Below are 19296 nucleotides of genomic sequence, written 5' to 3'. Positions count from 1 at the left end.
GGGAAAAGGGGGGTGATTTGGACTTTTATTAGGGGAGGGGATTTTTTATTAATAAAAACACTTTTTTACTTTTTTTTTTTACATACACTAGAAGCCCCCCTGGGGGGCTTGTATATACATAGCGCTGATCTCTCATAGAGATCATTGCTGTGTATATACACAGCAAAGATCCATTAGATCGGTCATAGATTGCTATGGCGTGCTGCAGGCCACAGCAATCTATTGCCGAGCCGGGATCAGCGTCATTCCGACGCTGAGGCCCGGCACGGGCAGAAGAACGGATCTCCCCCCCATGATCGCATCGCGGGGGGGAGATCCGACCCACTAGACACCAGGGATGTGATGTCTGAAGCCCTTCAATGCAGCTGTCAGGTTTGACAGCTGCATTGAAGTGCTTAATTAGCCGGCGCGGCAACGGGACCCGCGCCGGCTAACAGAGGCACTGCCCGGCTGCACGTGTCAGCCGGGATCAGCGCCGTTCAGCCCCCGCGGCGCCGTGACGTATTAGATACGTCATGGGTCGCTAAGGGGTTAAAGTGTAACTGTCATTTAAATGTCACTTTTCAGAAATCAGTAAATATCAATAGTACAAGGGATTTTAGGAAACTCTGTTGTAGGTTTTATTAAATGGGGACTATCAGCAGGTTAGACATCCTATAGTGCCTGGGACGCTGAGGAGGAAGGTATGTGTCTTACCTTCCTCCTTGGCGCTGATAGGATAAACTCCGCTCGGGAGCACTGTTAGCACAAATAATCAATGGAAGATGCGTGACGGATAACGCAGCAGTGCTCTTAATGGTGCTACAGAGCGGAGTTTACCCTGAGGAATAGTGTGGGACCGACACTGGGGAGGAAGATAAGACACATACCTTCCTCCTCAATGTCCCGGGCTCTATAGGGGGGTATCAGCAAGTTAGATTCGTCGACTTAAAAAACTGTTTTCCTACCTCCCCCTTCACTTTAGGAGAAGCAGTATTTCTGTGTCCATTATGCTCTATGGAGAGGGGAGGGGTAGAGCGGGAGAGGGGACAAGGCAGCCCTGCAAAACTGCATCCTGTCCTCAGAATCCAGTGCTTTATGTGCCACGGCAGTTTTCAAACTGTACAGCTGCTTCTCTGCTCTCCCTGCTCATTCATTCCCCTCAACCCCTCTCCCCTCTATAGGTTATAATGGACTTGGCAAACCTGTCATCACTTTGCTCCTCTGTAATGAAGACCACTTTGCCTGATAATGAGCAAATGAGAAGAAAGGGGGAGGCTGCAAAACAGCTTTTTGAGTACAGAAAGAGGCATCTTTTGCCTAATAAAACAGCGTAACTGTCATTTCAGGGTCATTTTTCTGAAAACATTAAATATCAACAGTACAAGCGATTTTAAGAAACTCTGTAATAGGTTTTATGTACTAAAAGAGTTTCCTTCTGGACTGAAAAAGCAATCTCCCAGCCTCCCCCCTCACATCAAAAGCAGCAGGATTTCTGTCTCCATTATGTGGCTATGGAGAGGGGAGGGGCTGTTAGGAGTGCTTGAGCACGGAGGATTTCTGCAAAGCACAACACCCTGCAATCTTCTCTCAGTAAGTTCATAGATAAGCACTGACCTTTCTGACACATGAATTTAGCGTTTTAGGTGCCCAGAGAGTCTACAAACAGCTGACCTTCATGTCACCTCTTCCTGCTCCCTCATCTCCCTCAGCCCCTCCCCCCTTCATAGGCTTACAATGGAGAGAGCAGAGCCCGTCTTCACTGGCTTCTCTGTAATGAAGACGTGTTTGCCTGATAATGCACAGATAAGAAGTCAGGGGGGGGGGCTGGGAGATTGCTTCTTGAGTACAGAAGGAGGCTTTTTTGGCTGATGAAACCTATTAGAGAGTTTCTTAAATCGCTTATACTACTGATTTCTGCAATAAAAAAAAACATGACAGTTACTCTTTAATACAGATTTTTTTTTTTTAAATTGCTTGTACTATAAATTTTGCACTAAAATGTAGACAAAAAGGCAGAAAAATGTCAATGTTTTATTGCGGATTGAGAAATTCACATCAAAATAGTGCTAATTAGCGCTAATTAAATGTGCATTAAATGCAATGTGTGAACAAAGGCTTAAAGTATAACTCATTTAAATTTTTTCTGAAGAAATCTATAGTACAAGCGATTTAGAAAGAATACAGAAATCCTGAAAAAAATCTTTGTGTCTCCTGCAACCATGGTCCCAGATATCAACATTTGTGGACTGAATTATAGAGTCTTAGTTATATTGGAGCAGCACGCAATGGTGACAGCTACACTGATTTCAGTGGTGTGTTTTTCCTTTGCATAGTGTTGGTGAGCTGAACTTTGAGTCCTAGTTGCACAATGTGGTGACTTTGGAGTCCAGAATATTTATGAGCTTTGTGCTCCTCCTCCTCCTGCCCATTGCTGATTGACAGCTTCTCACAGCTACTATCAGCAGCAGGTGGGCAGACCATTGGCTCATAAACCCTCCAAATTCCAGGCTCACAGCACAATAAATAAAGTGTAAATTCAACCAAACTTCACCATATACACACCATTGAAATCAAGCAGGCTGTCACTACTGCAGTAAGGGCAGCATGAAGTAGATGACTGATTTGATTCAGTATAAATAGGGGTGAAGTAAACACAAAAGTTCTTCTTTTGAACAACAACAACCTTAAAATTAAAATGTTTAACTGTTAAACAGTTTATACTCATAGTGAAAATATTTAGATAGTTGAGTATCAAGCTCGACCACTGGTGTAAATGGACAGTTTGACTTACAGTTATTGAAGGTATATGGTAACCTTAAAGTGATACTGTCACCCGTATTACTCTTGTGACTTTAGACCAGTAAGAAGACAGACTAGTTTTATACATGTATACATCGAATGTGCAGCATCTAAGCTTGTAGATGGTGCATAGAACCACACATAGAGTAAAGGGGGGTGGGGTGACAATATCACTTTAAAGGGGTAGTGCGGCGCTAAGAAATTATTCACAAAATAACACACATTACAAAGTTATACAACTTTGTAATGTATGTTATGTATGTGAATCGCCCCCTTCTCCGTGTTCCCCCACCCCCGCACGTGGACCCGGAAGTGTAGTGTACCATACATACCTGACGCGCGTCGTCCCCGTCCCCGATCTTCTGTCAATGACGTAATCTTCGGGAGGCCGGCCGGATTGCTTCAGCCCTCCCTGATGCCGACCCCCTCTGCCGCGTCACTGGCTGCTCAGCCGCGATTGGCTGAGCATAACTGTGCTCAGCCAATCGCGGCTGAGCAGCTGATGACGCGGACGCAGGTATGTATGGTACACTACACTTCCGGGTCCACGTGCGGGGGAACACAGGGAAGGGGGCGATTCACATACATAACATACATTACAAAGTTGTATAACTTTGTAATGTGTGTTATTTTGTGAATAATTTCTTAGCGCCGCACTACCCCTTTAAGCCTCTTTGTGGGTCAAAAATATTATAAATACTTCCGGTGTATGGCACTGTACAAGCATTTTTTCCAGTATGTTTTGCTGGAACCTAAGACAGAGGCACCCAAAGGACTCTCCAGTGCCCATGTATATGAAGCCTTAGGGTACTATTTCACGGGCCGAGGAGGGCCCGATCAACGATGTAAACGAGCGCCGATCTGCTAGATCCGCTCGTTTACTGGGCCTATTCCACGGCCCGATGATCATTGAGCGAGGGCTGCAGGGACATCGTTACCGATGTCCTTGCAGCATACATTACCTGTCAGGTCTTCTGCTCCGCTCCGTCTTCCTCCCCGGGTCCCGCGCGCTTTAGCTTCAGAATAGCCGGTCAGCTGACAGGCCACTCAGCCAATCACAGGCCACGGGGGTCCCGGCCTCTGATTGGCTGAGCGCTCCATCAGCTGACAGGCCATTCTGAAGCCAGAGCGCACGGGACCCGGGGAGGAAGACAGAGCGGAGCAGAAGACCTGACAGGTAATGTATGCTGCTGCTCCTGCTTCTCAAATGGTCGGTCGCCCGCCGTGCACCGCTATTCAACTGTAGCGATGCGCGGTGGGGGAACGATGATTTTAGGTCTGGCCCTAAATGAACGATCAGCCGATGACACGATCATCGGCTGATCGTTCTCTCTATTTCACAGAGCAATAATCAGCCGAATGGGGCCGATTATAGTTACTGTGGAATAGGGCCCTAAGGGTACATTCAGATGTGCCGAGTCTGCCACATATTTTGCTACCCATTGACTTCATTGGGTTCTTAGAAAATTTGGTAATAGATTTGGCAATTTTCAGTGCATCTATTGAAGTCAATGGGTAGAAAAATTCACAGCAATTTTCCCACAGATTAAAATTCACAGCAGATATGGTATATGTGAATGTAACCTTAATGTATCTTTACAATAATGTCTTCAGGTGACAGATTGTATAATTGATTCAAAAAATTCATGTTATGCAATTTCATCCAACTTACAGAACAGGTCTTAGAAGAACACTGCCATGAACAGATGTACAAATGTGTACCTTATGTGACCCACAACATTTTTTCATATCAAATTGACAAGTTTCATCCTATTTATTTAGTCACACTGCAGTCTTGTTCTGCTTTTTTCTGCAATAATAATAAAGTGACATGACTGCAATGTCTTACTAAACACTAAAAGAATGTATTATAATTTTTTATTTTTTTAGTACATTCTTGGAATAAAAAAGGAGCCCAGTGGTGTACTAGTGTTGAACAAAATCGCCCTTTAATAAACTTTAAAATGAATGTTATATGAGCAGTGCAGGAGTATATGGGATTTTTTTGTGTGTATATGTAGAAGTTACGTCCATGTACACATGTAAATTAGTTTAAATTACTGCTTCATTTTTGCTTTACTGTCATCTAACCGGTTTCACAGACCCATCAGCAACTTGTGTTTATAAATGATGTTAGTGTTTATTCGCTGACATTGAGCCAACTGATGGTATCCTGATGTTAAGCCTTGCACGTGTAATTCGATTTACTTTCCTGCTCTCCAAATATCTCCCTTTAAATCCTCCCCAACCCAGTCTTTGCCTGGACGCAGGATATTGCGTCAGTGGCTGAAGCAGGTTGCCACTGTGGCAAGTCATTGGCTGAGTGGCCGTCTTTCTCATTTCTCATCAGCGCCCCCTCTGGTTACTAGTGTAATTATGTACATGTGTTCTAATAAGTCAAAAGAACTGTGGTTTTCTGTTTGAGACAACCCATTTAAAGGCTCCAGTTTAATGTATGCAAATTCTTCGACACTATATTACAGCTACACACCTCCCTCATGCCGTAAACATCTATTACTCTCTTATTTCAGAAGCGTACTGTACTATTATGTAGTTGAACATCATTCTTTTGTCTTTAGAATTTTCTGTTTATGAGCAAATTTTCCCCCCATTAGATGAACACTAAACACATACACATGTCCGCACTGTCAGTTTTCTACATACTTCTAGAAACCTTAAAGAGGATGTACCACCAGGTACATCCTCTTGAATTTAACACACCGATAGATCGGCGCCGTCAGTCACGGGGAAGCCGGTGCCGCGGTCCGTTTTTCCGTTGATTCTAATGGAGCCGTGTCATAGAGGGGAGGGAATTCCCTCCCACTGGGGGCAGGCCTGCCGACCTCCAGTGCTTCAGCACTGTTCAGTACCGCTGGATAGAACGGCTCCGCACTTGGGAACCGGGCCGCAGTTCGAAATACGGGCCGCGCCACCAGCTTCCCCATGACGGCGCCGTTCTTGTCCTAGTCTTTTCTGTTTTCATTTGGCAGATGACTGATGGGGCTGGCGATGTTCTTTGTCAGAGCAGTGGGGTTGTTCTGGAACAGATGATTGTCTTCAAAGAAAATTCTTTATATATTTGTTATGTTTAATTGTAAAATATAAATATTGCAAAATTCATGTAGTGAGATGCTAGGATTGAGAGTTACTTTAGTCTTGTGCACCCCCCTTTTACTCTCTTATCTATATCAAGGGGGAGGTGTGTGTAGGATTTGTCAGGTGGGGCGCATAATGCGAGTGCTGCAAGTTTCAGCCCATCTCTGGCAGTGCAGAATAATGAATCCTTTCTTCTTCTGACACACCTGAGTTAATAGTGATGTAGCCTTGTGTTTGTGTATTATAGGATTAGCTTTCCTCACAGGTAACACAGACCTTCCTGTAGACTATAGCATTTCTCTATTATGGATACAAGAGAGGACCTGCTGTCTGTGGTCACTTTTCCCTTGAACATACATAGCATTTAGTGGCCTTTTACACAGGGCGATTATTGGCCAGGGGCGTTGCTAGAAACCATAATCGGCCCATGTAAGTGACAGTGATCAGCTAAGGACGGGGAAAACGCCCAATCTTTAGCTGTAGACCAGGCTTTTAATTTTATTGTTGTGGGGGACACTTTCAATAAGGATAAAAGAAAACTGAAAGCACAGATATGTATTTATCTGTGCTGTCAGTTTAAAGATCGCAAGCAGCAGTGTATACTTACCACCCACGCTGCTTTTCATTCAGCATGTCTCCTCCATTCCAGAGGGGGTGGGGCCTGAAGACATTGCTAGCAGCCAGACGAAAGGAGACTTGCCGAATCACAAGCAGTGTGGATGTAGGTATACACTGCTACTTGTGATCTTAAACTGACAGCATAGATTTATAGATATCTGTGCTGTCAGTTTCCCAGGCTACACGAATGATACAAGGATCATTTATGCAGCCCGAGCCCCTCAATTTGTCGTACCTTGTAAAGGCACTGCAGACGAGGTCCAGTTTTGCTGACGGGCACTTATTTGAAACCCCCACGGCCAACAAATCACCACATCTAAAAGCACCCTAAGAGTAGGGAGCAGCCCCTATTTAGCATGCAGCCATAACATGGCTGAAAACACACTACCATACAACTTTACTGGAAAGTTGAATATTTTCATGAATTGTTAGGGGGGGCAGACTTGACGATGAAATGTAATTCTGACACGTTATGTTTTCACATGCTTATGTGTGAGTTTAATAACTGCAAGATAAACTTGTTTTTTTTGGTCAAGTAAATGGTGTTAAGCTGCCATTCCAGTGTCAGCCAGTGTGCGAGTGGGTGGTGTTTCTGCAGAATTAAATGGTAAAATCTCCTTAAACAGTCTGCTACTACCAAGCAACTGTATCACAATATCTCTTTATCTTCCTTATTCAAGAATAGATTTCCAGAAGAGTAGTCAAAGGGATGTAAAAAGTGTCCATTGGCTGACAATTGTAATGGTTGAAATTAATGGTTGTCAGCCAACATCTGACTGAGGAAGTCAAACTTCCAGATTAAGTGGGTTATCCCACATAGACTATTGGGGAAGAATGTCCTTTGTCACCCATAGCAACTAATCAGAGATCAGTTTGAATATTAAAGGGGTATTCCACTAAAAATGTAAAGAGCCTTACTCACCAAGTCCCCCTGAGTATTTTGAACCATCTTTCTAGCAACCACCTTTCCTGAGTTACGGGTTGTTGTTTTTTAAAGCTGTTCTATATCCAAGATGGTGCCAGGACAGGAAACTACATTTCCCAGTATGTATTGCACCTATGAGCCAATTGCCAAGCATCCGCCTCATCTTGCTTGTAGTATCTGCCCGTTGCTGGCGCTATGTGCTTCTGCTTTACACTGTTAACTAAATATCTATCTATCCATCTACATAGATAGATTAGAAAAAAAGAGAAATTAAACAACTGTGTTTTCTTTCCCCTATACTGCTGAGGAGGCTGTCACTCCCACCCCTTGGCCAGGTGCTCACTGATTGGTCTGATGCCAGTGGTGGGCTGAGTTACAGATTAGGTGTTACAGTTAGTCTCAGAAGGGAGGGGGGGCAGATGAGTGGACAAGGAAATGAGGATTTTCTGCAGCTTCAGGGTGTGAGTCAGGATGTGCTTAGATTATGGGTGGGGATTGAACAGGGTTTAATCAATCTTAACCAGCATTTGGTTCTGCTCCTGGCAACAAGAGCCAAACTATTGCTATGCTATTGCTATTACTGAAGGCTTCGATGGCTGCTGTGACGGATCTGCTCATATAGTCTGCCTATAGCAGACTGTAACTGTAAATTAATTCAATGTATTGCAATGGCAATGTATTGAATTGATTAAGCAATTAAACGATTGCTTGTAGAAGTTTAAAAAATAAAAAAGTAAAAATAAAGAAAAAGCATATTTTATGTTGCCAGCCAGCCGGAAACTGAATATAATGTTACTGAAACTACACAGTGAACAGCAGAAATGTAAAGAAATAATTTTTTTTGTTTTTATTTGGGGAAGGGGGGGGGGGGAATCACCAGATCAAACCATCCAAAAGTCCAATCAATGCAAAAATGGTACAGGTAAAAACTACATATTATGTCATAAAACTGATTTATAAGACACTCCCACATGCCTTTTTATGTGATTACTTCAAATTGTTTCATTGTGTTATGTTTTTAGCTACAGCAAAATCAACCAAGAAAAGCTCCCTGCCAGGTAAAGACTGATGTTTTACCAGCCACCAGTGGATCGAACATCACTAAGGCAAAGAGGAAAAAGAAAAGCAAACAACAGCGACTAAAAGCAAAACAAAAGGCATTAGCTGCATTGCAAGGGAATACTTGAGTCTGCTGTATTTAACTGAAGAACTGTGGATTCAACATGGCTTCCTGTCCACAGACCTCACACTCGTGTAAGAAGAGACTATACTTATCTAAAAAGATCATAATATAATATATTGATAGGCTCTATGATGTCCTGTCTGAATAATACCTTGCAAAGTCTCCAGTTACAAGCCCTGTTGGTTTGCCTAATAAGACCTCTTACAAACTGGAGACATTATGGCTTCATGAAGAATATTAAAAATGCTGGGAGAATAAAGCATGTCTACCTCTTTAACAAGATAATAATATGGATGCTTCCAGTACTGCTATACAAAATAATGTATCCTGCTTTGAGGAAGAATAATGAAAAAATAAAATGAGTTAATATTTTTACAATATTTATTGTTATTCATTGTACCCACTAGACTGCTATTAAAGTTGAATCAAGCCACAATATGAAAATAACATAATATCAATAACATTAGGATTCTCTGCTGTTTGTGTGATGCAGAGTCAGATCTTTTCTTTGCCATCTGTTGCGCAGTTTCGTTGTAATTTAAAAAAAACTCTTATTTTAGTATTAGTTTTTCAGTAATTTCAGTATTAGAAGCTGAGCTCACTTCATAATGAGTGAGGACCCGCTGGCCCTCACCCTCAATGGCAGGCCACCGTGATTGTGCGGCTGCCTGCCATTAACCCCTTAAACACCGCGATCGGGACACGACCGCAGCATTTAAGTGTAAGTGACAGGAGCATCTCCTGTCACTTGACGATCGGGACCCCCGCAGTCTGATCTTCTGTCTCCTGATAGTCTGCCACAGACAGGCTGCTCTAGCAGAAGATGGCAGATAACACTGATCCCTGCTATGCTATGTATGTAATAGTCCCCTAGGGGGACTAAAAAAAGTGTGAATAAATAGATGTTTTCAAAAATGCCCCATAGCCCCTCCCCCAATAAAAGTCTAAATCACCCCCCCTTCCCATTTTATAAATAAAACACATAAAAATAATAAAACAAATGAATATATAATATTCCGTAACGTGTGTAATCGTCCGATCTATTAAAATAAAACAATATTATTCCCGCACGATGAACGGCGTGAATAAAATGCGGTAAAAACCGCCATTACATTTTATATATTAAAAAATTAATAAATGGTGATCAATAAGTTCGATCTACACTAATGTCATACTAATAAAAACTAGAGATTGTGGCACAAATAATGACACCACATACAGCCCAGTAGGTAAAAAAATAAAAGCGCTATAAGAGTTAAAGTAGGGCCATTTTAAATATATCTTTCCACTGCATCTCACTTCATGAAAGGACCATGATTGGAGGTTGCTCCACTGGTCTCTGTAGGGACAGGATACAGAAGAGTATAAAAGCCCCTCCCCCAAGCACCTCCCCAGTGTTTCCTGTCCCTACAGAGGGAAGGATGCAGAAGAGTCCACTCATGTGGATCCATTGAGCCCGGTTACCGGGAAAAGTGTGGATCGAACGGGGTCAACTGGGCCTCCTTCCTTCCTGACCATGCTGCAGCAGGCAGTGCAGCATCTGGTGATCCCCTGGGCTTCGGTACAGTCCAGTGGGTCCTGGGTACAAGAAAACCCAGAAAAAATACACCCCCAGGCAGCAGCAACTCCTCTCCATGCTGGGGCGTGCGACGAGCTGCGGGGGGGGGGGCTGTGATGCCCATATTTTAGCAAAATTGACATCAGGAAATAACTTGGCTGTCACTGAATGTGCTGATGTGAAATTGATTTACCATCTGTTCCTGAGAAGCTTATCGATTGCAGCGTGCCAGTGGGTTGCTGATACAGGTATGCCCTGCTTTTATGTGACAAGTTCCAGATGTAGGACCAAAACTCTCCATATTGTTTTGCCTCTTCAATATATATATATATATATATATATATATATATATATATATATATACACACTACCGTTCAAAAGTTTGGGGTCACCCAAACAATTTTGTGTTTTCCATGAAAAGTCACACTTATTCACCACCGTACGTTGTGAAATGAATAGAAAATAGTCAAGACATTGGCAAGGTTAGAAATAATGGTTTGTATTTGAAATAACATTGTTTTTACATCAAACTTTGCTTTCGTCAGAGAATCCACCTTTTGCAGCAATTACAGCATTGCACACCTTTGGCATTCTAGCTATTAATCTGTTGAGGTAAGCTGGAGAAATTGCACCCCACGCTTCTAGAAGCAGCTCCCACAAGTTGGATTGGTTGGATGGGCACTTCTGGCGTACCATACGGTCAAGCTGCTCCCACAACAGCTCAATGGGGTTCAGATCTGGTGACTGCGCTGGTCACTCCATTACCGATAGAATACCAGCTGCCTGCTTCTGCTGTAAATAGTTCTTGCACAATTTGGAGGTGTGTTTAGGGTCATTGTCCTGTTGTAGGATGAAATTGGCTCCAATCAAGCGCTGTCCACTGGGTATGGCATGGCGCTGCAAAATTGAGTGATAGCCTTCCTTATTCAGAATCCCTTTTACCCTGTACAAATCTGCCACCTTACCAGCACCAAAGCAACCCCAGACCATCCCATTACCTCCACCATGCTTAACAGATGGCGTCAGGCATTCTTCCAGCATCTTTTCATTTGTTCTGCGTCTCACAAACGTTCTTCTTTGTGATCCAAACACCTCAAACTTGGATTCATCTGTCCACAACACTTTTTTCCAGTCTTCCTCTGTCCAATGTCTGTGTTCTTTAGCTCATCTTAATCTTTTTCTTTTATTGGCCAGTCTCAGATATGGCTTTTTCTTTGCCACTCTGCCCAGAAGCCCAAAATCCCGCAGCCACCTCTTCACTGTAGATGTTGACACTGGTGTTTTGCGGGTACAATTTAATGAAGATGCCAGTTGGGGACCTGTGAGGCGTCTGTTTCTCAAACTAGAGACTCTAATGTGCTTCTTATCTTCTTGCTTAGTTGTGCAACGCGGCCTCCCACTTCTTTTTCTACTCTGGTTAGAGCCTGTTTGTGCTGTCCTCTGAAGGGAGTAGTACACACCGTTGTAGGAAATCTTCAATTTCTTAGCAATTTCTTGCATGGAATAGCCTTCATTTCTAAGAACAAGAATAGACTGTCAAGTTTCAGATGAAAGTTCTCTTTTTCTGGCCATTTTGAGCGTTTATTGACCCCACAAATGTGATGCTCCAGAAACACAATCTGCTCAAAGGAAGGTAAGTTTTGTAGCTTCTGTAACGAGCTAGACTGTTTTCAGATGTGTAAACATGATTGCACAAGGGTTTTCTAATCATCAATTAGCCTTCTGAGCCAATGAGCAAACACATTAGAATTAGAATGCATTAGAACACTGCAGTGATAGTTGCTGGAAATGGGCCTCTATACACCTATGTAGATATTGCACCAAAAACCAGACATTTGCAACTAGAATAGCCATTTACCACATTAGCAATGTATAGAGTGTATTTGTTTAAAGTTAGGACAAGTTTAAGGTTATCTTCATTGAAAAGTACAGTGCTTTTCCTTCAAAAATAAGGACATTTCAATGTGACCCCAAACTTTTGAACGGTAGTGTATATGTATATATAATATATATCGACTTGGGATCCTAATCTTGCACACACCACAAACACACTGCTGTTGGTCTTCTTTTTATATTTCTGTTTCCACATTGGTCACAGAAGTCAATGAATCATCTCCAGACACCTGTTTCCTATAGCCTTGTGGCTGTTAGGCAAGATGCTTGCCTATTTATTGTATGTGCTGTAACAAGCAAGGAACGATTGTCATTTACATAATGAGAGAGAGTGTTCCAGAAATTCTTTATTTTTAATTGCTTTAATATCGTTCAACAGATCGTTCATGCCTTTAAGGCCGGACCACACACCAGGATGAATCTGCGAGTTGGTCAGTGAAAACATTATATGGTTGTATATTAACCCCTAGACGACCCTGGACGTAGGGTTACGTCATGGAAGTCTGTCCCCAGACGACCCATGACGTAACCTTACGTCATGGGTGTTATTCCCGCTATGAAGCGCGCTCCGGAGCGGAGCGCGCTTCATAGCAGGTGGGGGCCGGCTGCATCAGCAGCCGGGACCTCACCGGTAATGACACGCTGCAGCGATCGCGCTGCCGCGTGTCATTAACCCCTTAAACGCCGCGATCGCGGGCGCGACCGCAGCGTTTAAGTGTAAGTGACCGGGGGAGTCCCCTGTCACTTACCGATCGGGACCCCCGCAGTGTGACTGCGGGGGTCCCGATCGTTGAAACGGACTGCTGGAGGTCTCTTACCTGCCTCCGTGCGGTCCGATCGGCGCTCTGCTACACTGAGCCTGCACAGGCAGGCTCAATGAGCAGATCGCCGATAACACTGATCAATGCTATGCCTATGGCATAGCATTCATCAGTGTATAAATCAAAGTAATGTATGTACAAGTCCCCCAAAGGGACTTCAAAAGTGTAAAAAAAAAAAAGTTCAAAACACTATTACACTACCCCAAAGCCCCTCCCCCAATAAAAGTCTAAATCACCCCCCTTTCCCATTATATAAATAAAACATATAAAAATGAATAAATAGATAAACATATAATATACCGTAGCGTGCGTAATTGTCCGATCTATTAAAATATAACAAGCGTCATTGCGACCGGTAAACGGCGTACACGAAAAGAGGGGAAAAAGTGCGCAGATTACCGATTTTATGTTACATTATATATTAAAAAAAATCAATAAAAAGTGATCAAAACGTCCGATCTTCACAAATATGGTATTAATAAAAACTAGAGATCATGGCGGAAAAAATGACAACCCATACAGCCCCATAGGTGAAAAAATAAAACCGTTATAAGCGTCACAATAGGCCCATTTTATTAATATTTAATTGCCAAAAAAAAGGATTTCATAAAAAAATATATATATAACATTAGAGAATCTGTGTAACCTGCATATGGTTGTGTTCAGACTGACCTATAGAATAATGGTATCATGTCGCTGTTACCATATAGTGCATTACGTAGACACAGGAACCCCCCAAACGTTACCATATAGCATTCTTTCTTACGATTTCACCTATTTATATCTTCATAAATAATATATTTGGAATTCCGGCATACATGTTATGGTAAAATGAATGACGCCATTACACAGTACAACTATTCCTCTAAAAAACAAGCACTTACATGGCCTGTAGATAGAAAACTGAGAGTGCTAGAGCTCTTAGAAGGGGAGGAGGGAAAAACGAAAGCACTAAGATCAAAATTTGCGCGGTCCACTGGGTCATTTTGGGCCTGGTCCTCAAAGGGTTAAAGGAGTTATCCAGGACTAGGAAGAACACAGCTCCTTTCTAAGGGTCCTTTAACAAACACAGATATCTATATCATAGGTACCCCAAGGAAGCTGAAACATATATTAGGGTGTGGGTGGGACCCCTGGTTGGGCACTTATTCTTGCAATATGTTGTGCAGTGGTATGTTTCAGTTACTATGATAAATGTTTGTTCATTATCATTATTTTCTTTTTCAAACTCAGATTTTTTTGTATTAACCCCTTCCCCTTTCACATACTGTATATGTGTATGCATAATATCTTTTTTTTTTTTTTTTTTTTGGCCGAATTCACTGCAGGTATAGTAATAAAATAATTTTATTTTTCAGATTGTAACAGACAACAAGCCAAGGCCCACAAGCGAGACAGTGGTCCATAGTAGAGGGACAGAGAGGCCAATCAAAGGTGCCAGGTTGACATGTATTTAGTAGTCTCCTGGGAGGATGTTGCAAGCAATTCTTCCATATGTTTGATGATTTCTGCAAACCATTCTTGAAGTGATGGAAGGTCTGTGGATCTCCGGTGTCTCGGGATGATTATTTTGCCAGCGTGTTACAGACAGCAAGCCAGAGATTTCTTATAGCTTATCAGAGCCATAGTAAACATAAATAGAAGAGTGTTGGAAATGAGCAATCCTGTGATTTCAGAGATCACTTGCAGTACAGTTGTCCAATAAAGTTTCTGCAGTATATGAGAAGAGTCTGTGATCTAGCTGAGATTAGGAAGCCATACATGGTAGATGTAGAAGTGTTGTGAAGTAGGAAAGAGCGGTTCATGGGAACACAAGTGAATCTGAGGGGGTGTTACATGGTGTATCATAGGAAGGGAGCGGTTGAAGCACTTGGTAGAAATGTGGGTGGTTCACCAGGGAATTTCCAGCAAAATGTAGGATAGCTAGAGTATGGCGAGTGGAGAATGTCATCGACGAGTTGTCCATTGGAGAAGGAGTCTAGGTCCATGGAAGTGTGGATAGGGCTTTAAAGGTGAGATCCTAAACTAATCAGTCCCATAGTTTTTATGTATTCATTGTGAAGTATGTCTAAAAGACGAGCTTGAACACATGATAGGTAATATAGGCATCAGTCTAATAGCTTAGGTGGTCACAGGGAGGGAAAGGATAGGGTAGGACACTGAGGGAGGTAGTGAAAATTATGTGGTAAACGATAAAGGTCTGAGTAGAACTGAGCTGCAATGCCTCAGATGCTGATAATAAGGGAATAGGTGCAGAGACATTTTGGTAGTTGATGTGACCTGGTGGTATGTCTTTGGGGGAGATGTATCCCACAATGAGCCTGTGGACGATTGGGTGGAGAGCACCACAAAGACCTAGTAGGCTGCAGGTGGTGAAAGACCAAGTTTGTATGTGGGGTCTGTTGAGAGGAGCAGAGGTATAGGGCTGAGTTCCAGTGTGCTGTGTCCCTCCGTCTAGCCTGATGTATGAGCAGCCATCTTAGATCGCACGTGGGGAGCCGGGGACATCTGCTCCCCCCTGTTAATTATTTTTTATTACAATTTTTCTTATTGTTTACAGTACAGACAGTGCTGTGGCCATTCCTTGACATTATACGGGCCTAATGGTCTACTTGGTCTAATATTGATGTTTGTCCTTACACTTTATACTCTTGGCATTTGTACCTGCTATTCACAGTACAAGAATTAGGGGCTCTCCAGAACATCGATTTGGCTGTGATTTAACCCACTCATAGAAACCACAGATTTGTTTAGCCATGCCGAACGTTCCTGTGTATAGGGAGAGCAGGGACAGGACGGTACAGGGAACTGATGGACAATCATTCGGCTGTCAGTTACTGAAGGTTTATGGCCACCCTTACATTGTTGTTGCTCAATCATATATTTTACAAGTAGTAAAATCCACGGCACTCAATGTTATGCAGAAGTGAAAAAGTTTATTGTACAGTGAAGAAATTATTAGTGTATACTCCGACTAATAAGAGATATTATGCAATAGAGATCATAATAGTAAGGCAAGCTTTCGGCCCTTCCCGGGCCTTCTTCAGGCTAATGGATCTCTGTAATGAATGAACATTGTATAAGTACAAGATATATATGATATCGAAAGTATACCTATTGATGAGCTGACATACTAAATGTAAAAATATGACATAAATACAAGACTACAAAACATATATATACATTTATATACAAAGGATGCAGAGGAAGGGGTACATAGTAGTTAATCAGCATCCAGGCAGATAATCCACTAAATAGTAGGTCTATAGATTCAGGTAGTTGCAGGATATCAGTACAGTTGCAGGATATCTGTACAGGGGTATATATATATATATATGCATAGGGTGGACAGGCAGGAAATGGTAACTGGCCCACATGTAAGAGGCAACGAGTCTGACAGAGGACAAGGGGAACAGAACTAAGGGTAACAGGACAAAAAATGCTGAGACGAGAGTGACATAAGTTACAGCAGGATAAGGAACAGAGCAGTGAGGGGGGAAGGAAGATGGAAGTAGGCAGAGTCCTATAGATGTAGTGGGAAAAATGATGATAAGAAGGTGAGGAGAGACGCTGCAGGTCTGGCGGCACAAGAGGGTAGCAAGACCAAAGAAAGGTGAGACCGGGGTGGCGTAGATAACTGCAGGATGAGAATCAGAGAGGTAAGGAGGGCACAGAGATGGGAGTATAGTACAGTAGATGTAGTAGGGATGGTGGTGAGAAGGTACAGAGAGGCGTTCTAAGTGTGGCCGCACGAGAGGGTAAAGATAACTGAAGCCGAGGTCAGGGAGGATGTAAGGGAGAAAGATAACTGGCTTACCGTATGCGATGTGCGGCTGAGGTCTGGTGGAGTGTCGGCTGAGGCGGCCGTACGTCTTAATAAGGCGTACTTCCGGGTCACGTGATCGCGCGTCGTGTCACGTGATAGCGTGACGGCGTGCGCGTGACGTCATGACGCCTGATGCAGCGGGCGGAGCTACAAGGAACACTGTATATGGTCTAAACTAAGGGCAAAGGTGTGGGCTGAAAAGGAGGACTAATGAGATAAGGATAAATAGAGATGTAATGTGTAAAAATGAGCAGAGGGAAAGGAAAGAAAAGAAAGAAAGGATAGAATGAGTGGGAATGAAAAGGAGGGGGTAATAAAAGGAGAGAAAGGAAAGAACCACATGAGGAAATGGACAATGGGAAACAGTAAACATGCATAGGACATAGACGGTTACCATAGTTACCATCACAGAATAAATGGAGCTATCAAAGGAATGAATTCTAACCCTAGAAAAATATAATAGAAAATAAGGTCAGTATGGAACACATGGTAACCAAGGTTATGCATTCAGGAGAACCTGTAAAGACAGTACAAATATAGAATACAGACGACCCGTGGTTCAGATGTTGTAGACTCTGTCGTATGCCCGATTAAGGCCGTGAGGTTCAATGGTTTGAAGCGTGTGTATCCAGAACGCTTCTCTGCGTTTGAGGAGTTCTACCCTATTACCCCCTCTTCTAGGTTGTTCCACATGTTCTAGGACCTGGAAGCGTAATTGTGCTATGGTGTGACCCATAGCATGAAAATGTGCGGGGATAGGAAGTAATAAGTTTTTACAACGAATGGTAGATTTGTGTTTCGAGATGCGGTCTCGGATACGCTGCGTGGTCTCACCAACGTATCCGAGACCGCAAGGGCATTTGATCAGATACACCACGAAACTAGAATCACAGGTATAAAAACCTTGTATCGAGAATTGTTTTCCTGTTAAAGGATGCGAAAAGTGTTCCCCCCTGGAGATGGCTGAGCACTGAGCGCATCGAAGACATGGGAACGTACCCCTTCTGGGAGGACCCAGAAAGCGTTGTTTTTTCGCGGTGAAACTGCCAATGTCCGCACGTACCAGATGATCCCGTAAATTTTTCTCCCGCTTGTGGCAGACCATGGGGGGGGGGGGACTGGAATTCACCAACTTCATTGATACTATCTTAGCATGTATTCAGAGACCCTTACCTCTTTGGTTTAGTCTTTTAGAGAGTATTTTATACATTTTAAACTTGATGTGTGTATTGTATTAATAATCAGTGGAAATGTTATAGCTGGTGTTAAGTTAAATTTTTTCCTTTGGCATTACAACTGTGGACGTTTCCTCTGTGTTAGTAGGTGTTATATATTTTATGTTAAATTGGCCCACCACATCTCCACCCTCTTGCTTCCCCCTGACGCCCCTCCCTGCACTTGTATTGTTTTCAAATTACATAAACAATAATAAACTCCTAGAATTGGCAAGAAAGTAGAGTCTATGAAGGGTGTCCTTCATTTTTAATAAGACCCCTTATTTAATCTGGATCAGATGTTATAGGCATCTGCTCCTTTGCACACTCTTTGATAAATCAAAATGTTTTTAATTGTAACTATTGTAACTTAATTGTAAAAACTTCTGACATGTCATAGCGACATGTCAGTTGTGCATATCTGTGGGGGTCCGCCACCAATACACACTTCTGACATGCTGCTATTTACAAATAATAGTTACACTTTAACCCCTTCACGTCAGCAAAATGCAGATATACGTTCCTGCTGCACATACCCCGTGCAGCAGGAATGTATATGCACGTTCCTGACTTCAGGGGCTTTAGATGTGTGAGGGACCGCTGCAGTGTGAGCGGTCCTGCACACATCAGTGTCCAGGGAGCTGATAATAATGACAGGCAGCTGCTTGTCATTAACCCCTTAAATGCTGTGATCTATAGAGATCGCTGTGTTTAAGGTAGTCAGTGACAGGACAAGCTCCTGTCACTAACTGGTCGGGACCCCCGCAGACATGTCCCGAGCCCCGATCGATTGTACCAACAGGCAGGGGTAAGCCACTTACCTTTGTCCTGGCATAGCATAGATCAGTATATGCAATCTAATGATTGCATGTTTTACAGTGTTTAAAATAAAAGTGTAATAATAAAAAAAAAGTTTTTAGAAGCATAAAAAAAAACCCAGGCCACTCTGAAGCTGCAGAGTCTTGGACCAGGGAGGAAGCAAAGTGCAGGAGAACACCGGGAGTGTGGACAGGTAATGTAAACTGTTTGGGAAAAGGTTGCGCGGACATCACTATGTCTGTGCAGACCTTGCTAAACGATTATCGGGCCATGTAATAGGCCCAATAAACAAGCACTGGTCTAGCAGCGCTTGTTTACAGCATTGATCATTTGATTATATTTGATTATATATATATTTTTTAAATACAGTAAAATATTTCACTAACTTTTAAAAAAACGTGGAAAAGTATCAGAACACAGAAAAAATACTAATGAAGGAAAAGTCTCATGCATTCATATGATGAAATGGTTAAACATGGACCTCTGACATTCCCTGAATGCTTACCAGATCTTTCTCCACCATAAAGCAAGGTTTTGTGGAGAGGTGAGAAGTATGTTTTCA

The 19296-nt window shown here is 42.7% G+C and overlaps 1 protein-coding gene and 1 long non-coding RNA gene across 2 annotated transcripts in view; one reads left to right on the top strand and one right to left on the bottom strand.

Moving 5' to 3' along the window:
* ICE2 (interactor of little elongation complex ELL subunit 2) overlaps positions 1 to 8981 on the top strand; it is a 64890-nt gene extending 55909 nt beyond the window's left edge. Inside the window, exon 16 of the mRNA XM_069956428.1 lies at positions 8443 to 8981. Within this exon, the coding sequence (XP_069812529.1) occupies positions 8443 to 8607 (165 nt within the window). The 3' untranslated portion in view covers positions 8608 to 8981. The remainder of the gene's footprint in view (positions 1 to 8442) is intronic.
* A 6816-nt stretch (positions 8982 to 15797) lies between these two features.
* LOC138778190 (uncharacterized) lies at positions 15798 to 19296 on the bottom strand. Its single transcript, XR_011360886.1, has 3 exons — positions 19240 to 19296; positions 17105 to 17147; positions 15798 to 15934 (listed from the first exon to the last, which is right to left on the bottom strand). It is a non-coding gene; the product is annotated as an uncharacterized lncRNA (long non-coding RNA).

This window comes from Dendropsophus ebraccatus, chromosome 1, assembly GCF_027789765.1.
Source record: "Dendropsophus ebraccatus isolate aDenEbr1 chromosome 1, aDenEbr1.pat, whole genome shotgun sequence".
Classification (NCBI taxonomy): Eukaryota; Metazoa; Chordata; class Amphibia; order Anura; family Hylidae; genus Dendropsophus; species Dendropsophus ebraccatus.
Note: the sequence above shows the minus strand (reverse complement) of the source record. Positions and strands in the feature narration are given on the sequence as shown.